The following is a 14,948-nucleotide window of genomic DNA, read 5'->3' as shown; positions in this document are numbered from 1 at the left end:
ATCGATTTGCATTTCACTTATGTACAGCTGTATTAATATTCTGGTCTGTATTGCACCTTGAACAGTTTAGAAACAACTTTAGGAAGACATTTCTATCTTCATCTTTGACCAAATATGAAAGGACGAGTCATAATATTTTCCATCACTGGTTGCCCCTTTTGCATGCGAGCCAAGGACAAGATGCAAAAACTTGGCATAGAATACATCGATATCAACTTGGACAATTATCCCGAGCGAAGGGCCGAAGCAAAGGAAAAATCAGGAAGAAATACCGTACCACAAATATTCTTTAATAACCGACATATTGGTGGCTTCGACGACTTCGATAAATTGGTAAGAAAATATATTAGAGCTACTCTGACGTTATTAGACTGTCGATAGGATGTTTCGACTTTCGTGCAGTGCAAGTTGTTTGAAGCTAAGTTAAACTTATTTATTTAAGGTTGTTCAAGCATCACAGTTTAAACCAAAATGGAAAAGTTGTCGTTCGATTATGAAGCTGGAGTTTATTTCAAAAAATGGCGTGTACATGTAACTCTTCCAAGTTCACTTGTATACACTTTTTCTCTATAAAGGGAAAAGGATTTACAGGGTGTTTGCTATGACATCAATAAATACATAAGAGGTATAAGCTTAAGCTCATTTAGCACAAGCAGAAGTGGCTTAATTCGCGCCAAGTTATTCTTAGGGCGAAGGGTCAATAGTTACAGTTGTTATTGAAGTGTAGCATTTGTTGAGTAGCAACTAGACATCCCATCAGATCTGATGAGATGTGGTTTCAGTTTAAGCTTACTAAAATGCATAGTTCAAGGATTAAAGAATGGACGATAATATGCAAATGAATTAAGACCGGTTGTTTTGTATATCATGGTGACAGTGCATTAATTCATCTGACAACTCGAGAGTGACAATAATCTAGACTCGTTTTCTTATAATGACAGAGCTATATTTATATAAGATGTAATACTTTTGATACTTTTTACAAGTTTATATTGATTATGCATTAATACACATGCCTGCCACACTTCCAAATAATTATTGCAAAGGGCAGCTGTTATGCTGTTTAAATAATTTTGCAAACATGATTCCAAATTGTTTTAGGATAATTTTGAGCTGTAAGATTGTCTTATTCATTCCTGTACAACCATGTGGAATGAAACACACAAAGAGATGCTGGAATTAAATGGTACATAGTTGCTGAGTCCTTTGTTTTTAAACCTAAGACTCTGCAGACATTCTGGCCTGGGTTGCTCGAAGCATGGTTAGTGCTAACCAGCATTAAATACCATGGAAACCTATACATTTTGATACCTCTTAACCAACGGTTAGCGCTAACCAGGCTTCAAGCAACCAGCCCCTGAACTTTAAAGGCCGATTTAGACGGAATGATTCTTACTTATGACTATCTCGCGCTACTAGCATGTGTCATGACTTCACGACAGATCCTGTCGAAAAGTTGTTCACGTGTGGAATGCTCAAAAGTCATGACATATGCTAGTCATGTACAATAGTGGTATGCAAAAATCGTACCATCTAAATCGGCCTCAAGATGGAAAGAAACATGCAATAATGAGACTGGAAGACTAATGAACACTTGATCAAAATTCTCCAAGAAGCCCAATTTTCAAGGTACCATCACCTGTACAAGACATACATGTCATCAGTCCACATTCAAGACATGTTCATGATCTCAGATCTTGGGATGTTTTGGGTTTTAACACTTATAATTTTGCTTTTGCACTACAGTTTCCTATAACATTTGTCCACAAAATATATTTTTTTTCCTCGCTGTCTCTTTTGACCTGTAGGGAGAAAACTAGCTGTGGACAATCCTGTACTGGATGGTACAGTACTTAGCGACAGGATTCTGATTGGCTTTGATTGCCTGGCAAATTCTTCATAACCAGCGTGCGCTGAATGAATGAAATGAAATCTAAAATTGCTACTACAATATATGTCATTTAACTAGTATATAACTGCAAGTAGCCTTGAATAGGAAATCATTGCTGTTGATAGAGCGATTTTTGTATGAAATGAAAACGCATGAACAAAACAGAAACAACAGACGAACAGAAATAGAGCGATTTGATTGGTTTATCGAACAGATACAAACGCATGTGGATTTTGGTTGGTTAAGCAAACGCTTGGGTGGAAAACTTCATGCCCGAGAACTTTCTGGAAATCAACCAATACTTCGCTTTGACGTCATACTGCAACACCATTGGCCAATCGAACAACGTCTTCTCCATATTGGGGTTTTCTTTGGCGGGAAAACGAACAGGCCATTTTTTATCTTTTCATCCATTGGCTGATAAAACAAATAACGAACACTTACTGAAACCATTTTTCAAGGTCATACAAAAATCGTTCTAATATCTTCTTTTCAGACTGAGCCTGAACTTCAAGAGTTAATCAGAGAAGTAGAAGAGAACCCAGCCCCTCCAGATGCTCCAGAGCCACCCACTCCTAAGACTGGAGACACGGAGGGTGGTAAGGAAATAACTGACTTTACAGTTGTATGCTAAGCAACCTACAATTGGCGACAAAATTACCATATTTCCTCGGATAATAGCCAGGAGCAATTATTTGAGGGAAGGCAATTATTTCAAATATTGCTCACTGGAAGCTGTGCCGTTAATATTTGTGCCATTATTCCATTAAATCAAAAAATTATCGCATCTAATAAACTGAACATGGGCTTTTTAAGTGTTCCTAATTTGGTTCCTTGATTAATTTTCAGAGCTTGAATGGTTACTGATCAGTTTTGTTGGATCAGATTCCACTTCAACTTGACAGGGAGAGGATAAAAGAAAGAGAAGAAGGGGAGGGGCGTGGGGGGGGGCAATTATTTGAGGGAGGTGATTATTTTAAATATTTCTATCAAAGGGGGGCGATTCTTGGGGGGCGATTCTTGGGAGGCGATTAATTGGGAGACAGTCATTATTCGAGGAAACATGGTAGTTGAGACACTTTGCCCTAAAGGGCTTTTTCTGACATTTTGCCCACTTCAAAAGGGATAATGAGGCTTTTCCTTCCCCTCACCTCCATGCAATGTTGTGCTGCTTTTTAAACTCACTCGTAGGAATCAACAAACACGTTGAATGGAGGAGAGGGACAGGTTTGTTTTGTTCTCCAAATTATTTACAAACCCCATTTGAGGACAGCATCTCAACAATTTAGTGACCAATAATTGTGGCGGAAAGGCTGGTGGTGACTTTGTTTTGAATAAAACTTAGTGCCATTTATATGCATTAGGGCTCGAAATAATTTTTTTGGATGACTACATGTAACTCTTTGGGTTAGTGGCCATAAATTTTACTAACCAAATTATAAAGTTTAATATCCAGTAATCTGTTCTAGAAATAACAATATTTTAACTATTGAAAATAGTGCTAATTATATATGGGGCAAGCTGATGTATGGATGGATTGGTTCAAATTGTATGATGATCTGTAAAAAGAAGTACAGATGGTTTAATGCTTATTTACATTTTCCCTTCAATTGCGTTACCTGAGGGTGGCAAATTCGTCATAAGTACTGCAAAATGTTGTTTGTTTAGACTCACAGAACTGCAGCCAGGTGAATGCCTTTTTTCAATTCTCGGCAGAAAGTTCTTCCTTTATTCTTCATGCCCCCTGCGGGAGCCTTGCGTAGTGTTTGAATCTGTACTTCTTCTCTGTTATTTTTCTCCATCTTCTAATCCTCTACTCAAAATTTTGGGCGGCAACCTTTTTACTGAAAAAAACTATCCAATGACCTCTGCATCTGATCAGTATGATAAATAGGCTGCATAAATGGGCCACTTGCAAAAGAAAACGAAAAAAACGCAGAAACAAGCAAAATGGATCTCCCCATCCAACAAAAGCCTGGTTACCATGAGTTCTGTGAAATGCGCGTTTTTTGAGTTGTTCGATTATGCTGTAACCGTATCTTTTAGAACAATAAATTGTTTGAGATAGAACACAATCTTATGCAAAAATTGAGGAATACATCTAAGAAGAATTTTTCTATGACAGAAATTTTTAATAACCATTTTGGGTTACTAAGGTTCATTTTTAGAAACCAAACATTGGAAACCACTAACCATTGGTTAATGGGCTACCATTAATTCCGAGCCTTTTGCATGAATTTTTGTTTGTAAGAAAGTGAGTTTTCTATGAAAACAAGGTCATCTTCAGCCTTCCCCCATCCTGGGCCAGGATCCTGACAGTATACAACCGTTAATGGTCTTTTCAAGTCAAGGAAGGGACTATATAAGTGACAGATTGATCATTGATGCATATATTGCTAAACCACTCATAAATGTGTGGCTTTTTTGCCAGATTAAGCCTGGATGTGTCCTTGCACTTTTTCCAGCACGTGTATACTGTACTAAAATATAACAATATTTTGGGTTACAAGGATCACTGTTTTTGTATGTAAAAAGTATAACTGATTAAATTAAACTTTTATTTCAGGTAAGGAGGTTGAGGAGATAGACTTTACTTGTGAGTTGGATGAATATGCCCAGTTTGTCAAAGACTTCAAAGCAAGCGGACTGATAAAAGATCACCGTAAAGGACTGATACGTAATTATAAGAACTCCTTTGTTGGCAAGGAGGCAGTGGATTGGCTTATATTGACAAAGAAAGTAGGCAAGTCTATGTTACACTGTGTCTTGCATTTGCCATTCTGTTGATCTTTTCCAAGAGTGTCTGAAACAGATATTGTGGGAAAATTTGACTCGAAGTTTATTCTTTTTTCAGACAGAGAAAAAGCCGTAGAAATGTGTCGTCAACTTGTTGAGCGCAACTTTGGACATAGCCTGGAAAAAGGAAAGCAGACTGAGTTTAGAGATGATGACAGCATTTATCGTCTTCTTGAGGATGACGAATCCACTGCTCTTAATTCTGGGATGAGCTCTGACTGTGAACCCCGACCCGCTCCTCAAGTGGCTGAGGAGTTGCGACGTTTAATTTTAGGCCTGTACAATCAGTTCTTGTCGAAAGATGGAAAGGTGAAAGTTATGTTTTATGATTATACCACGGCGGCGGCCCTTATTCAGGGGCAGTGCTTATTGACTTTTTCTCCTAAATGCAGCGCTGAGTCGAGGGCGGCGCTTATTCAAGTTGCAACTATTGTTATGCTTATTGCAACATTTTTTTTTGTTGATCAATACAGGGTGTAGACTATAATGGCATGGCGCAGAGTAACGAATTTGGGGCATACATAAAGCACACAGCCGAACTGCAACGTGTGAAACTAGAGGGAATGACGAGAGAGGAGACACTTGCTTTTTTCATTAACATCTACAATGCTCTGGTTATCCATGCTAATGTAGTAAGAGGACCCCCTGTTAATTTGTGGCAGCGATATAAGGTCAGAATACAAATAATTATTAGCAATTACTTGATAAGGTTGAGTGTGATCTGAAAAATTATGCAGATCAAGGAGGGTGTTCGGCCTTGAGGGATAACACCCTCCGAAACCTCCGTAATTCTTCATATCATACGAAAGCCGAATGCAATAATTGTTTTAGTATTTATTCAAAGTATTTCGTAGTTTAAAACAAGCGGAAACATGCTCTCTTCAATCGACGTTAAGTTCCCGTCGCCTATGCGCCTACGGAGTCGCCGTACATGATAGAAAAGGACGTTTAGTTCTGCGAATAGTCTCCCAATCGCAGATGTCGTATTTTTGCCTGTTCTTGCTAATATGTTTTTAGGCAGTAGTTTCGCCCAACGTGTGAAATGTTCCTCCATTTTGTCTTGCTCTACCAAAACAACGTAACTTCGTCCAGAGGGCTTCTCGGTGTCCGTCCATTTTCCTGGCGACTACTCTGTAATATTGACGTCATTTTACGGATATTGCAAAGTGAGACTTCTTTCAAATTTGGTCAACGCTTGCTGGTTGTGAAAAATCAGCTGTGGGATTTGAGCCAATCAGAAACGAAGAAATAATTTTAATTAATAATGTTGCTAATGACTGCCATAGGTTGTTAGTACAAACTGTAAGCAATAAAATAAGAAGATAAAGAATACCTGCGGACTTTTTTAAAAAGATTTTCATTCGACTAAAATTCTTTTCACGCTCCGCACACTTTCGGCGCAGTTCTAACGTCGCATTTCACCTGTACCGAATTAAATGCTAATGAAGGAAATCTATTGTTCTCGCCCATTTGCATTAGATTCGGCACACGTACCGCGTGAAATGCAACGTTTGAGGCGGGTCTTATGCGACCCGACTGAGACGGCAGCGATAGCACCATGACTTAAAAGATGAATTGGTGCTGTTTCATACTTCATCGTGACTACTCATTTTTGTTCAATTTGTCAAATGTTGGCGAAATATTTTCTGCAGTTGAATTCTTAAGGACACGATTTCGACATTATCCATGTTCAGAGAAAAGTAAAAGAAAAAAGAAACCATTGTCCCAAGTTAACGCTCTCAATGCAAGTGAAATCAGGCAATTTAAGGTCAATAAACATTTATTTCGTGCACCGGACACAAATGACGTAAAACAGTAGAGCAAAAACTATGAAACAAAACCAAGTAGATTTTTCCCTGAACAGAAAACAAAGAAGTCTTTTGTTTTACGGTATCTGTGTCCAGTACACGAACTTTTTACCGAAGAAACTGCCTCCTCCTCGGCCTCAGGCGCATCGTTTTCGTACTTTGTTCAATAACGATCGACGAAGGCGAGCGCAAATGCCTGGTGACGAAGCGCAAGGGACCACGGTAAGGAAAAAGAAGACTCGCCCGTTTTCTCCTTCTCACTTTCCTTTGCGCGCAACTTTACATCGAGAAACAGACGTCTGGGAAAGAGGCAGGCGAAGAAATTTACCAAAAGTGTGATACAAATGCAAAGTTGTGGTTGCACTTATTAAACCTAATACTATTTTGACGTTCCGGTTGACATCGCCGTTGCTTCACTGTCGCTTTCACTATACGCTCATTCATGAGTTGGTTTCTTAAAGCCCTTTGATTACTCATGTACTTTAACACTTACTGTGTTCTTTCAATGGCCATTTAACCGCTATTTACGTTAAATACTTTTGCAGTTTTTCAATACCATATCCTACGTTATTGGTGGTCACTCGTTTGCCCTCAACGAGATTGAAAATGGAGTTCTTCGTTCTAACCGTAAGGCCATTGGGGCTGTGACTAAACCTTTTTCAAAGAACGACCCCAGATTAAAGATAGCCTTACCGGAAGCTGAGCCCAAGATCCATTTTGCCCTTGTTTGCGGTGCCAAAAGCTGTCCCCCGATCAAGACCTACACCTCTGCGGTAAGTCTTCACCTGCTTAGCGGAGACTTTGTCGCCCACGTGTGCTGTTGCTTGCGAAGGTAAACAGGGGCTGTACAGGTCGTGCACTTCTATTTTCAAAGGGCTGGACAATCTGTAAAGAAAAAAGTATCACACTTCACCTACGGTGAACAGGCTACAGTGACCATAACTTAGGAACCATGTGTTCTCGGAACAGGCAACCCATCCTAAAGTATTTCGAATGATTATATAAGGGTATGTTTGCTTTTTTATTGTTATGGAACAGTGGGTGATTGGTTGAAAACATATTACTTATTGGTTTCTTAATCATTCGGAAGGATAGTCTTAAGTTGAAAGTGCGCACGTCTTTTTCCCCGCTTGCTGGCGTTGCTTCCATATATTTGCTCGGTTCTGATTGGATCATTGATTCCCTGGGCCCAAACTCAACATAAAACTGTTATACAGTCCAAGTACTAGACAAGTAAATGGATACTTTTCCTTTTTCTGATGTGCATAGGGGATTGACGAGGAGCTGTCCCTCGCAGCTGAGGCATTTTTGGAAGGAGAGGATGGTTGTGTCCTTAACATGCCGAAAAGAGAGGTATCATATTGTCACCTTTATTTTCCTCTTTTGCTTAAATACTATAAACTTGATGAAGGAGTTATTAGGATTTTTAAAAATGCCAGAGCCATCGACATCGTCTATAAAGAAGTGCAAAGTGATTTTAACGAAAGCAGTCGATTTGTCACGAAATTGCAAAATCGCGCGGAAAATAGAAGAGTAACAAACTTTAATAATTTTGCTAATTTTAGTTCCCGTCTACACGTATCTAGATATTTTTGGAAACAAGGATTTTTTTTCAGCGTTTTAGCTTTCCGTCCAGACGTAAACGGCGTTTTTGGGAGCCAAAAACGCGGGTTTTCAAAAGCGTTCCCCAAAGTGGACGTTTGTGAATACGATGATGTCATGGTATGCGGTACCTCGCCACCAAATTGAATGAAATCGTTACCAAGAAATATATATCTTAATACATGTACTTGTCGAAAAGACAAGTCTCTAAAAAAGAATTCTTTCACTTTGAATTTACAATGAAATTTAAGAAGGTAAGTTCAAGTGACAATGTCAACCAACTTTCATAAGAAAGGCTGTTGGATTTTAAACAAATGGCACCTCTCTAGCGATGCAAATAAGTTTTGAAGTTCGACACAAGGTGTCAATTAAAATGGATAAACTTATATTTGGGCTTGAGGAAGAAGTAACAATCCCAGGTAAGTAAACAGTGTATATAATTACAGAGTCATTATATGGTGTTTCGTAAGAAAGGTTGTTGGATTTTAAACAAATGAAACCCCTCGAGCGATGCAATTAAGTTCGAAGTTCGACGCAAGGTGTCAATTAAAATCGATAAACTTATATCAAGGGTACCCAACGTCAATTTTCGGAAAATATCTGTTCGGAAGATGATTTCAGATCCAGAATTTTGGGAACATTTGTTGTAAAATTTCTTGCTTGCCTGCCTCTCCTAGGATTTTCAAACATCTAAAAAGTGGTATAATTGCCCATTTTTAACGAATTTTACCCTAAAAAGGTCACCTAGAATTTTGGGGAACCTTTTTTCTGGCTGAAATTTTCGAAAAGTAAGTTTTGATCCCTATTATTTTCGGATCACTAGACTTTCAGCTAGGAAATCCGAACAGATGAAAAATATTTTGGGGATAAAAATATGCCTATATCCACTGTTTAAATACTGAAATACGTTTAACAATGCTATGTTTAAGTGGTTTTGAACTATATTCTCGTTGGGTGCCCCTGTTATATTTGGGCTTGAGGAAGAAGTAACAATTCCAGGTAAGTAAACAGTGTCAATACTTGTAGAGTTATTATGTGGGTGCGAGTAGACTTCTTGGTAGCGATTTTGTTGGTGGCGAGATGACCGTAAACCGATGTTATATATCATATACTACTAGCATCAAGCATGCCTTGAAAGGGACGTAATATTTCCATCGTTAAAGGCTTTCATGTGGACGGGCGGAAACGATTCAAATACGCTATGTGTGGACGTGTAGTTTTTAAAAAACGGAAAAAAAATACTGTATCTGTTTTCAAGAATATTCTGATACGTGTGGACAGGGCGTTATAGTCTTCACTGAAATTGGATTATAGAATATAGGAGTACATACGTGTGTTTGGTGAGGATGTCCGACGAAGTATTCTTGACTTGGGCAGTTGTTGCCATATGGAGCGAATTATGGAATCGACGAAAGAATGAACACATGTTTATGGCCGGAAAGAACAATGTTTTATCTGTGCATGTGAGCGTTTTGAATTATTCAAATGTCGTTTTATCCTATAGATTCGCCTAAGCAAGATCTTTCAGTGGTACAAGATTGATTTTGGGTCAAACAACGAAGAGGTATCAACTTTTAGCCGCTGCACACAACGGCGGCACATTTTCTTTTAATTCCATCTCGAAGCTGCTTTCAACTTTGCTCGATCATTATCTAATTTACGGCGAATTAAGTCTAAATGAGTCAGTGCGTCGTGGGTCAAGTAAAAAAGAATCCCTTAACTAAAATAAAAACTAACCATTTTGAATCAGTTATCACTATAGTCAGTGCTTAACCCTTATCACTATTTTCAGTGTTAAGATCTGACTTCACTTATAGCTTGACTCATAACTCATTGACCCATTTGACTCATAAAACAGGCTTTGTCCCAATTTACGTGTTACTGAAGATGTAATTTTCAAATCTTAGGCTAGCTGACGCAAATAGTCAACACATTGTAAAAGACTCGAAGTGAGATTTGTAAAGAGTGAAAAGGGAAGATGGCGTCTCGTCCTATTCATCGCTAGAATTTAGTACTTTAAGGTTGAGTTGATACGGTCGGAATCATCCACCTGATGATTAGAGCGCTTAGCCTCCGATTGATAACTGTCCTTTACATGGTCCGCTGAAAACTGTATCGAAACACCAGAAGTGTGTTGAAGCCTATTTCCCTTTCATCGATGCCACCATTGGCAACCAAACCTTTAGTCATTATAGATGTAATACCAGCCCCCCTTAAAGTCCCAGAAAATACTTTTTAACGACAGCGCACTGGGTTCAGATTTACTCCAACCAAAAGGAGATAGTATATCTGACATTCCAATATTAGAGCCAGTGTTGAAACCTGCCCTCCCAAGCTACACAATTTACTCCAATTCTCTCTCCCCTCCAATTCTCTCTCCCCTTCCATCCCTGGCATTTTATTACGACGTTGAAGCCCAAGTTGAATTGACGTTAAAAGTTATAGAAAGGGCTAGGGACACCTGTTATTGGCGGATCGGTGTGGTAGTGTGGTGCTAAGGGAGAGTTTTTGGGGGACGAAAGGTCCGGGCTCGACCCTGGGTTGCGATTTTCTTTCTTTTTTATAGAAACACCCCCAATAGCAGGTCAAAAGTTTTCAAAGTGCCTTAAAAATGGCAGCGACTGTTTCCGAAAGGGAAATTTGAGCCGCTGGTGATGTGGTGTACATTATTGTTATGTCTTCATCTAACTGTATCTTACTATTGATTTAACTAACTTTTTTTCCAGCTTGTTCGGTTCGTCCTGGCTCACATGGGAAAGGGACAGAAAAAAGACCAACTGGAGGAACTTTTGATCAGCGGCAACTTTAAAGTCAGCTTTATGAAATATAACTGGGATTTGAACTCCAAGCACTGAGACTTAAAGGTGTGCTTGGGTATCTTATGCTTTGACTTTTGTGTTTTCGTGTTTTGGTCCTTTGTACCAGTTAAATTTACTTAGGGTGCTTACCATTAATTAGAACTGGTTACATAGAGGTTCGATAAAGTGAGATTCAACTGTAACAAACTACAGTCGAAGCTCTCCTTGCGACCCACTCTCGTAAGCGACCAGCCCTAGTTACTACCACTTATGTGAAACCCCGTGTGAAGACGGCGACTTAAACTTTGTAATGAAAAGCAGCTCTCGTAAAGCGACCGCGTTCACTTTTGGGATTACCCAAATGGAGTTTTTTTTTTTGCTTTTTACCTCTCGTAAACGGCCACTCAGCGTCCTATTCATATAAATCAACACTTAAATGAAACTGCTCACTGCACTAATGGTTCGTTGATAAAGACCCTTTACGGTGGAGTATAGTTTTTGTAAAAGTTCAAAGACATTTCCGTAGCGACCACTTAGCTTGCGTGGCAACGACCACTCACAGAATTTTTTATGAGTGTCTGAAACTCTCTCGTAAGCGACCAACTTCTATTGTTTTACCATGCTACCGATTACAAGTAGAGCTCATTCTCTGAGGCAACTAGCTCTTTGTTACGACTCTTTGTTAGCCTAGAACTATGATTAGTACGACTATCTAATATATTTATTTTAAGATTTACTGTAGCTCTGCCATTGATTTCCCCATGTGTAATTATGATAACATTTTGTTCTAATTATCTAACTGAGGGAGCCCATTCCTTATAAGCCCGGTGGCTTCTCTTGGGCTTCCTCGCCATGAGAGTTTAAACAATTAGATTTTTATTTTAATTTTTTTGCTTTGTATAACTTATGGAAAACAAAATAAAAAATAAACAATAGACCACTCTTTTGAATTTCCGAGGTGGTCGCTCACGAGAGCTTCGACTTTAGTTGAAGTACAGGGTAACAATGGAATGAGCTCTCAATTTAAATTCCAATCCACATTTATTTATTTGTTCAATTATCTAACGAGCATTACCAGCCGTTTGTTCTTCGCCTTCGTACTTTTAACCCCAACGCAAATTTTAACGTCTCTCTGGATCTAGTTGGGCCTGTTCAAGAGAAAAGCTTGAGACGGTAACTTTCCGAGGTCCCCTGGTCCTAGATGAAGCGCCTGCTGACGGGGATCCCCGAAGGAAGAGGGCTGTGCATACTGAAAAATAAAGATGAAAACAAAACCAAACGAAAAAGGCGGCACGGGTGTATGGCCTGGTGTTGGGTCGTCTCGCCCGATGGCAGTTCGCCCAGACGAAGTCGATTCGCTCGATGTGTAGTTTTCGTTTTTTAATCCTGAGAAAAAGGAATAAGCATGGAAAGACAGTGACTGTACTTGTGGAATCCAAGGTTAACTAAAATAACATCTCGGAGAAGTAGGTTCACTATGTTGTAGAGTGTTGTATGTCATCGGGCAAATCGACTTAAGTCCTAGCGAACGCCTTCGGGCGAAACGACCGCAATTCTATGGCCTATCTAGCCTTTCTTCTTATTTCACGTGACCTTTTCGCCGAATTGGCTTATTCCAAATTTTTGGCTCCCCGCCTTGTGCCAGATTAGCACTGTGGATTGTAGCTGGTCACTGTCCAGTACCGAACCACTTCCAGTTACATTTGACTTCCTCTGTTTTTGGTTGGCTATATTTTTTTTCTGGCCAATCAGAAGCAGGATAGTTTCTTGAACGATTTCAGTAACAGTAATTGTTATGAGGACGGTTGCAAAAAACGTTCCGTCAGACGTAACTGGTAACGTCTGGTGTTTAGGTAAAGAGTTGGACTGGGCTGAACGTCAGACATTACGATTCGTTCAACTCGCCCTTGGGCGGTTCTCCCATGATTTGCTTGCTGTGTTTTTGTGCTCGTGTACATGATAAACGAATTAAAACGTTAAGGAGGAGACAAAAAGTCTGTGAATACAGTGAACTCTCTCTAGAACAGACACCTTTGGTAAGGCACTAAGTGTTGGTCTTACAGTGATGTCCGTCCTATAGAGAGTCAAATAAAGGAAGCAAAGAAAGGCAGCCGGGACCAACTCTAGGTGTCTGTTTTACTGAGGTGTCCGTCTTATAGAGGTGTCCGTTAAAAGGGAGTCGATTGTACGGTACTTTTGTCTTATTTGATGTCCGTTATTTAACCCGATGGGCGATTGTGTTTTTTGTCCACTTGTACATTTCCAACAATGAGCCATCACACGACTAGTTGTATTTATGATGCGCCTATTTTTTTAAATCGAGTATTGCACCTATTTAATAGGTAATGAAACAACTTTTGAACGTTTAGTTATTTTAATTATTAAAAATGTAACGAATCAAAAATTGAAAAAATAAAAGCATCCTTACACGATGTACAGGTGTTATGTGTGCTTTCGGTAATGTGAATAGACCTCTTTAGATTGTATGTTTTGTTTTCCCAGTAAGTGTCTCAGGGGAATTTACCCCTTTGTCCTTTTCATGGGCACGGGAATAAGACCCTGTTTACATGGAGTGGGGGACCCCGGTCTAGTGGGGTAAGTTTCTTTTGTTTTGTGTCTCCCAGAGAGTGAAAACAAAAGAAACCAACCCCACTAGACCGGGGTCCCCCTCTCCATGTAAACAGGCCCTAAGACGATATTTGAATGAAACAGTTCTCTAGAGTATCACTGGGAATGCAAAACGCCACAAGCTAAACAGTCCTATTAGAGTGATTTTACAGATTTTGAATAACCCGTATAGTATCTTTGTGGCTTGCCGGGTGTTGGGAAAGGGATCGCCAAATACATGGGTTCCGCCGACTGATAGAATCAGTGAGTGAAGGAGTAGATGGTGTGTGCGGGGGATGTTGTAAGTAGAAATTGAACATAAAATAGGTGACGATAATGGCAAGCAAAGTAACTGAGGGACTTGCCACCTTCCCTTTCTCTTTCGAATGTCTGCTATGCAGGATGGGTTTTAGGACAAAAAAGGGATTTCACTTCTTTCCCGCCCCCCCCCCCCCAAGGCAATTCATGGATATTGCATTTCTGGGGCGTTTTCCAATTCACACAGGTCCAACCCCCTCCCCCCCAAACCCCACAAACAATGTTGGACGCGTGTATCCAGAATTTTTTCCGAGTTCCAACTTTGTATAGGGTCGGGTGAGGGAGAACTGCAAGAAAATTTAGAAAAGGATGCCCTGTTTTAAGAGGGAACCGAGAAATGACAGCAAACAGGCTCCTGCAGCAAAATATTAATATAGCAGTACTGTCCCAAGGACTATTCTCTAGGATTGAACGTGTCCCTATGCATGCAAGAACGCTTTGCTGTACAACATTTTGTCGACGAGTTGGATGAAGGAGACTGATCTTCTGATCGAAAATAATATGCAACGTATTCTGGTTTTCCAGAAAAAGCTGGAGCGCAAAGCAAATGCGGAATCCTCCTCCGCTAACTTGTTATTGTTGAGGACAACAGCAAGTTAGCGGAGGTTTTCTATTCATTTTAGTCCTTTATCTGTTCGTTATTTTTTGTAATTTATTTGGAATCGTGAAGAATCTCGCACAGATTCCAGAACCAAGTACCAGATCATCCTTCCAATAAACTTGCAAGAGAGGGCACTAAGAGCTCACCATACTGCGAGTCACCGGGGCGCCACCGTGCAAATGGCCTATTACACAAGGCTACTTGTTGAACTGTTGTGTTTGTATACGTTTCTGTGTTCACAAATTCGTTCACCGCACTCCTCACAGTACTATTATTTACGTACAAACTATGTTGTTCTAACTTCTGTGGATGAAATTCTATGGTGTTAACATTCAAATGAAACTTCTTGTTCAGCAGTACTTACATGTGGTACTATTTATTTAGTATGGCTGTAGTTCTAAATTTTGAGTCTGTGGATGAAATCCTATGGTGTTAACGTTCAAATGAATCTCTTCTGTCAATAGTACTTTCATATGGCACCACTATTGATTAAATATGTAGCTTTTTTAAACTTTTGAATCTGTGGA

At 39.6% G+C, this 14,948-nt stretch overlaps 1 protein-coding gene across 1 annotated transcript; it reads left to right on the top strand.

Moving 5' to 3' along the window:
- LOC140951907 (uncharacterized) lies at positions 1 to 13,327 on the top strand. Its single transcript, XM_073401284.1, has 9 exons — positions 1 to 333; positions 2,388 to 2,490; positions 4,458 to 4,634; positions 4,746 to 4,996; positions 5,161 to 5,358; positions 7,041 to 7,268; positions 7,765 to 7,848; positions 9,602 to 9,661; positions 10,824 to 13,327. Exons 1-9 carry the CDS (start codon positions 115 to 117, stop codon positions 10,950 to 10,952), a joined length of 1,449 nt encoding a protein of 482 aa, XP_073257385.1. The 5' UTR covers positions 1 to 114; the 3' UTR covers positions 10,953 to 13,327.
- The last annotated feature ends 1,621 nt before the right edge of the window (positions 13,328 to 14,948 follow it).

This window comes from Porites lutea, chromosome 1, assembly GCF_958299795.1.
Source record: "Porites lutea chromosome 1, jaPorLute2.1, whole genome shotgun sequence".
Taxonomy (NCBI): Eukaryota; Metazoa; Cnidaria; class Anthozoa; order Scleractinia; family Poritidae; genus Porites; species Porites lutea.
Note: the sequence above shows the minus strand (reverse complement) of the source record. Positions and strands in the feature narration are given on the sequence as shown.

Excerpts from the sequence above, each read along its gene's own strand:
- LOC140951907 (XM_073401284.1), top strand. The coding sequence starts at position 115 with ATGAAAGGACGAGTCATAATATTTTCCATCACTGGTTGCCCCTTTTGC. Across the intron at positions 7,269-7,764 it reads TCAAGACCTACACCTCTGCG|GGGATTGACGAGGAGCTGTC; the intron begins GTAAGTCTTCAC and ends TGATGTGCATAG. Across the intron at positions 9,662-10,823 it reads TTGGGTCAAACAACGAAGAG|CTTGTTCGGTTCGTCCTGGC; the intron begins GTATCAACTTTT and ends CTTTTTTTCCAG.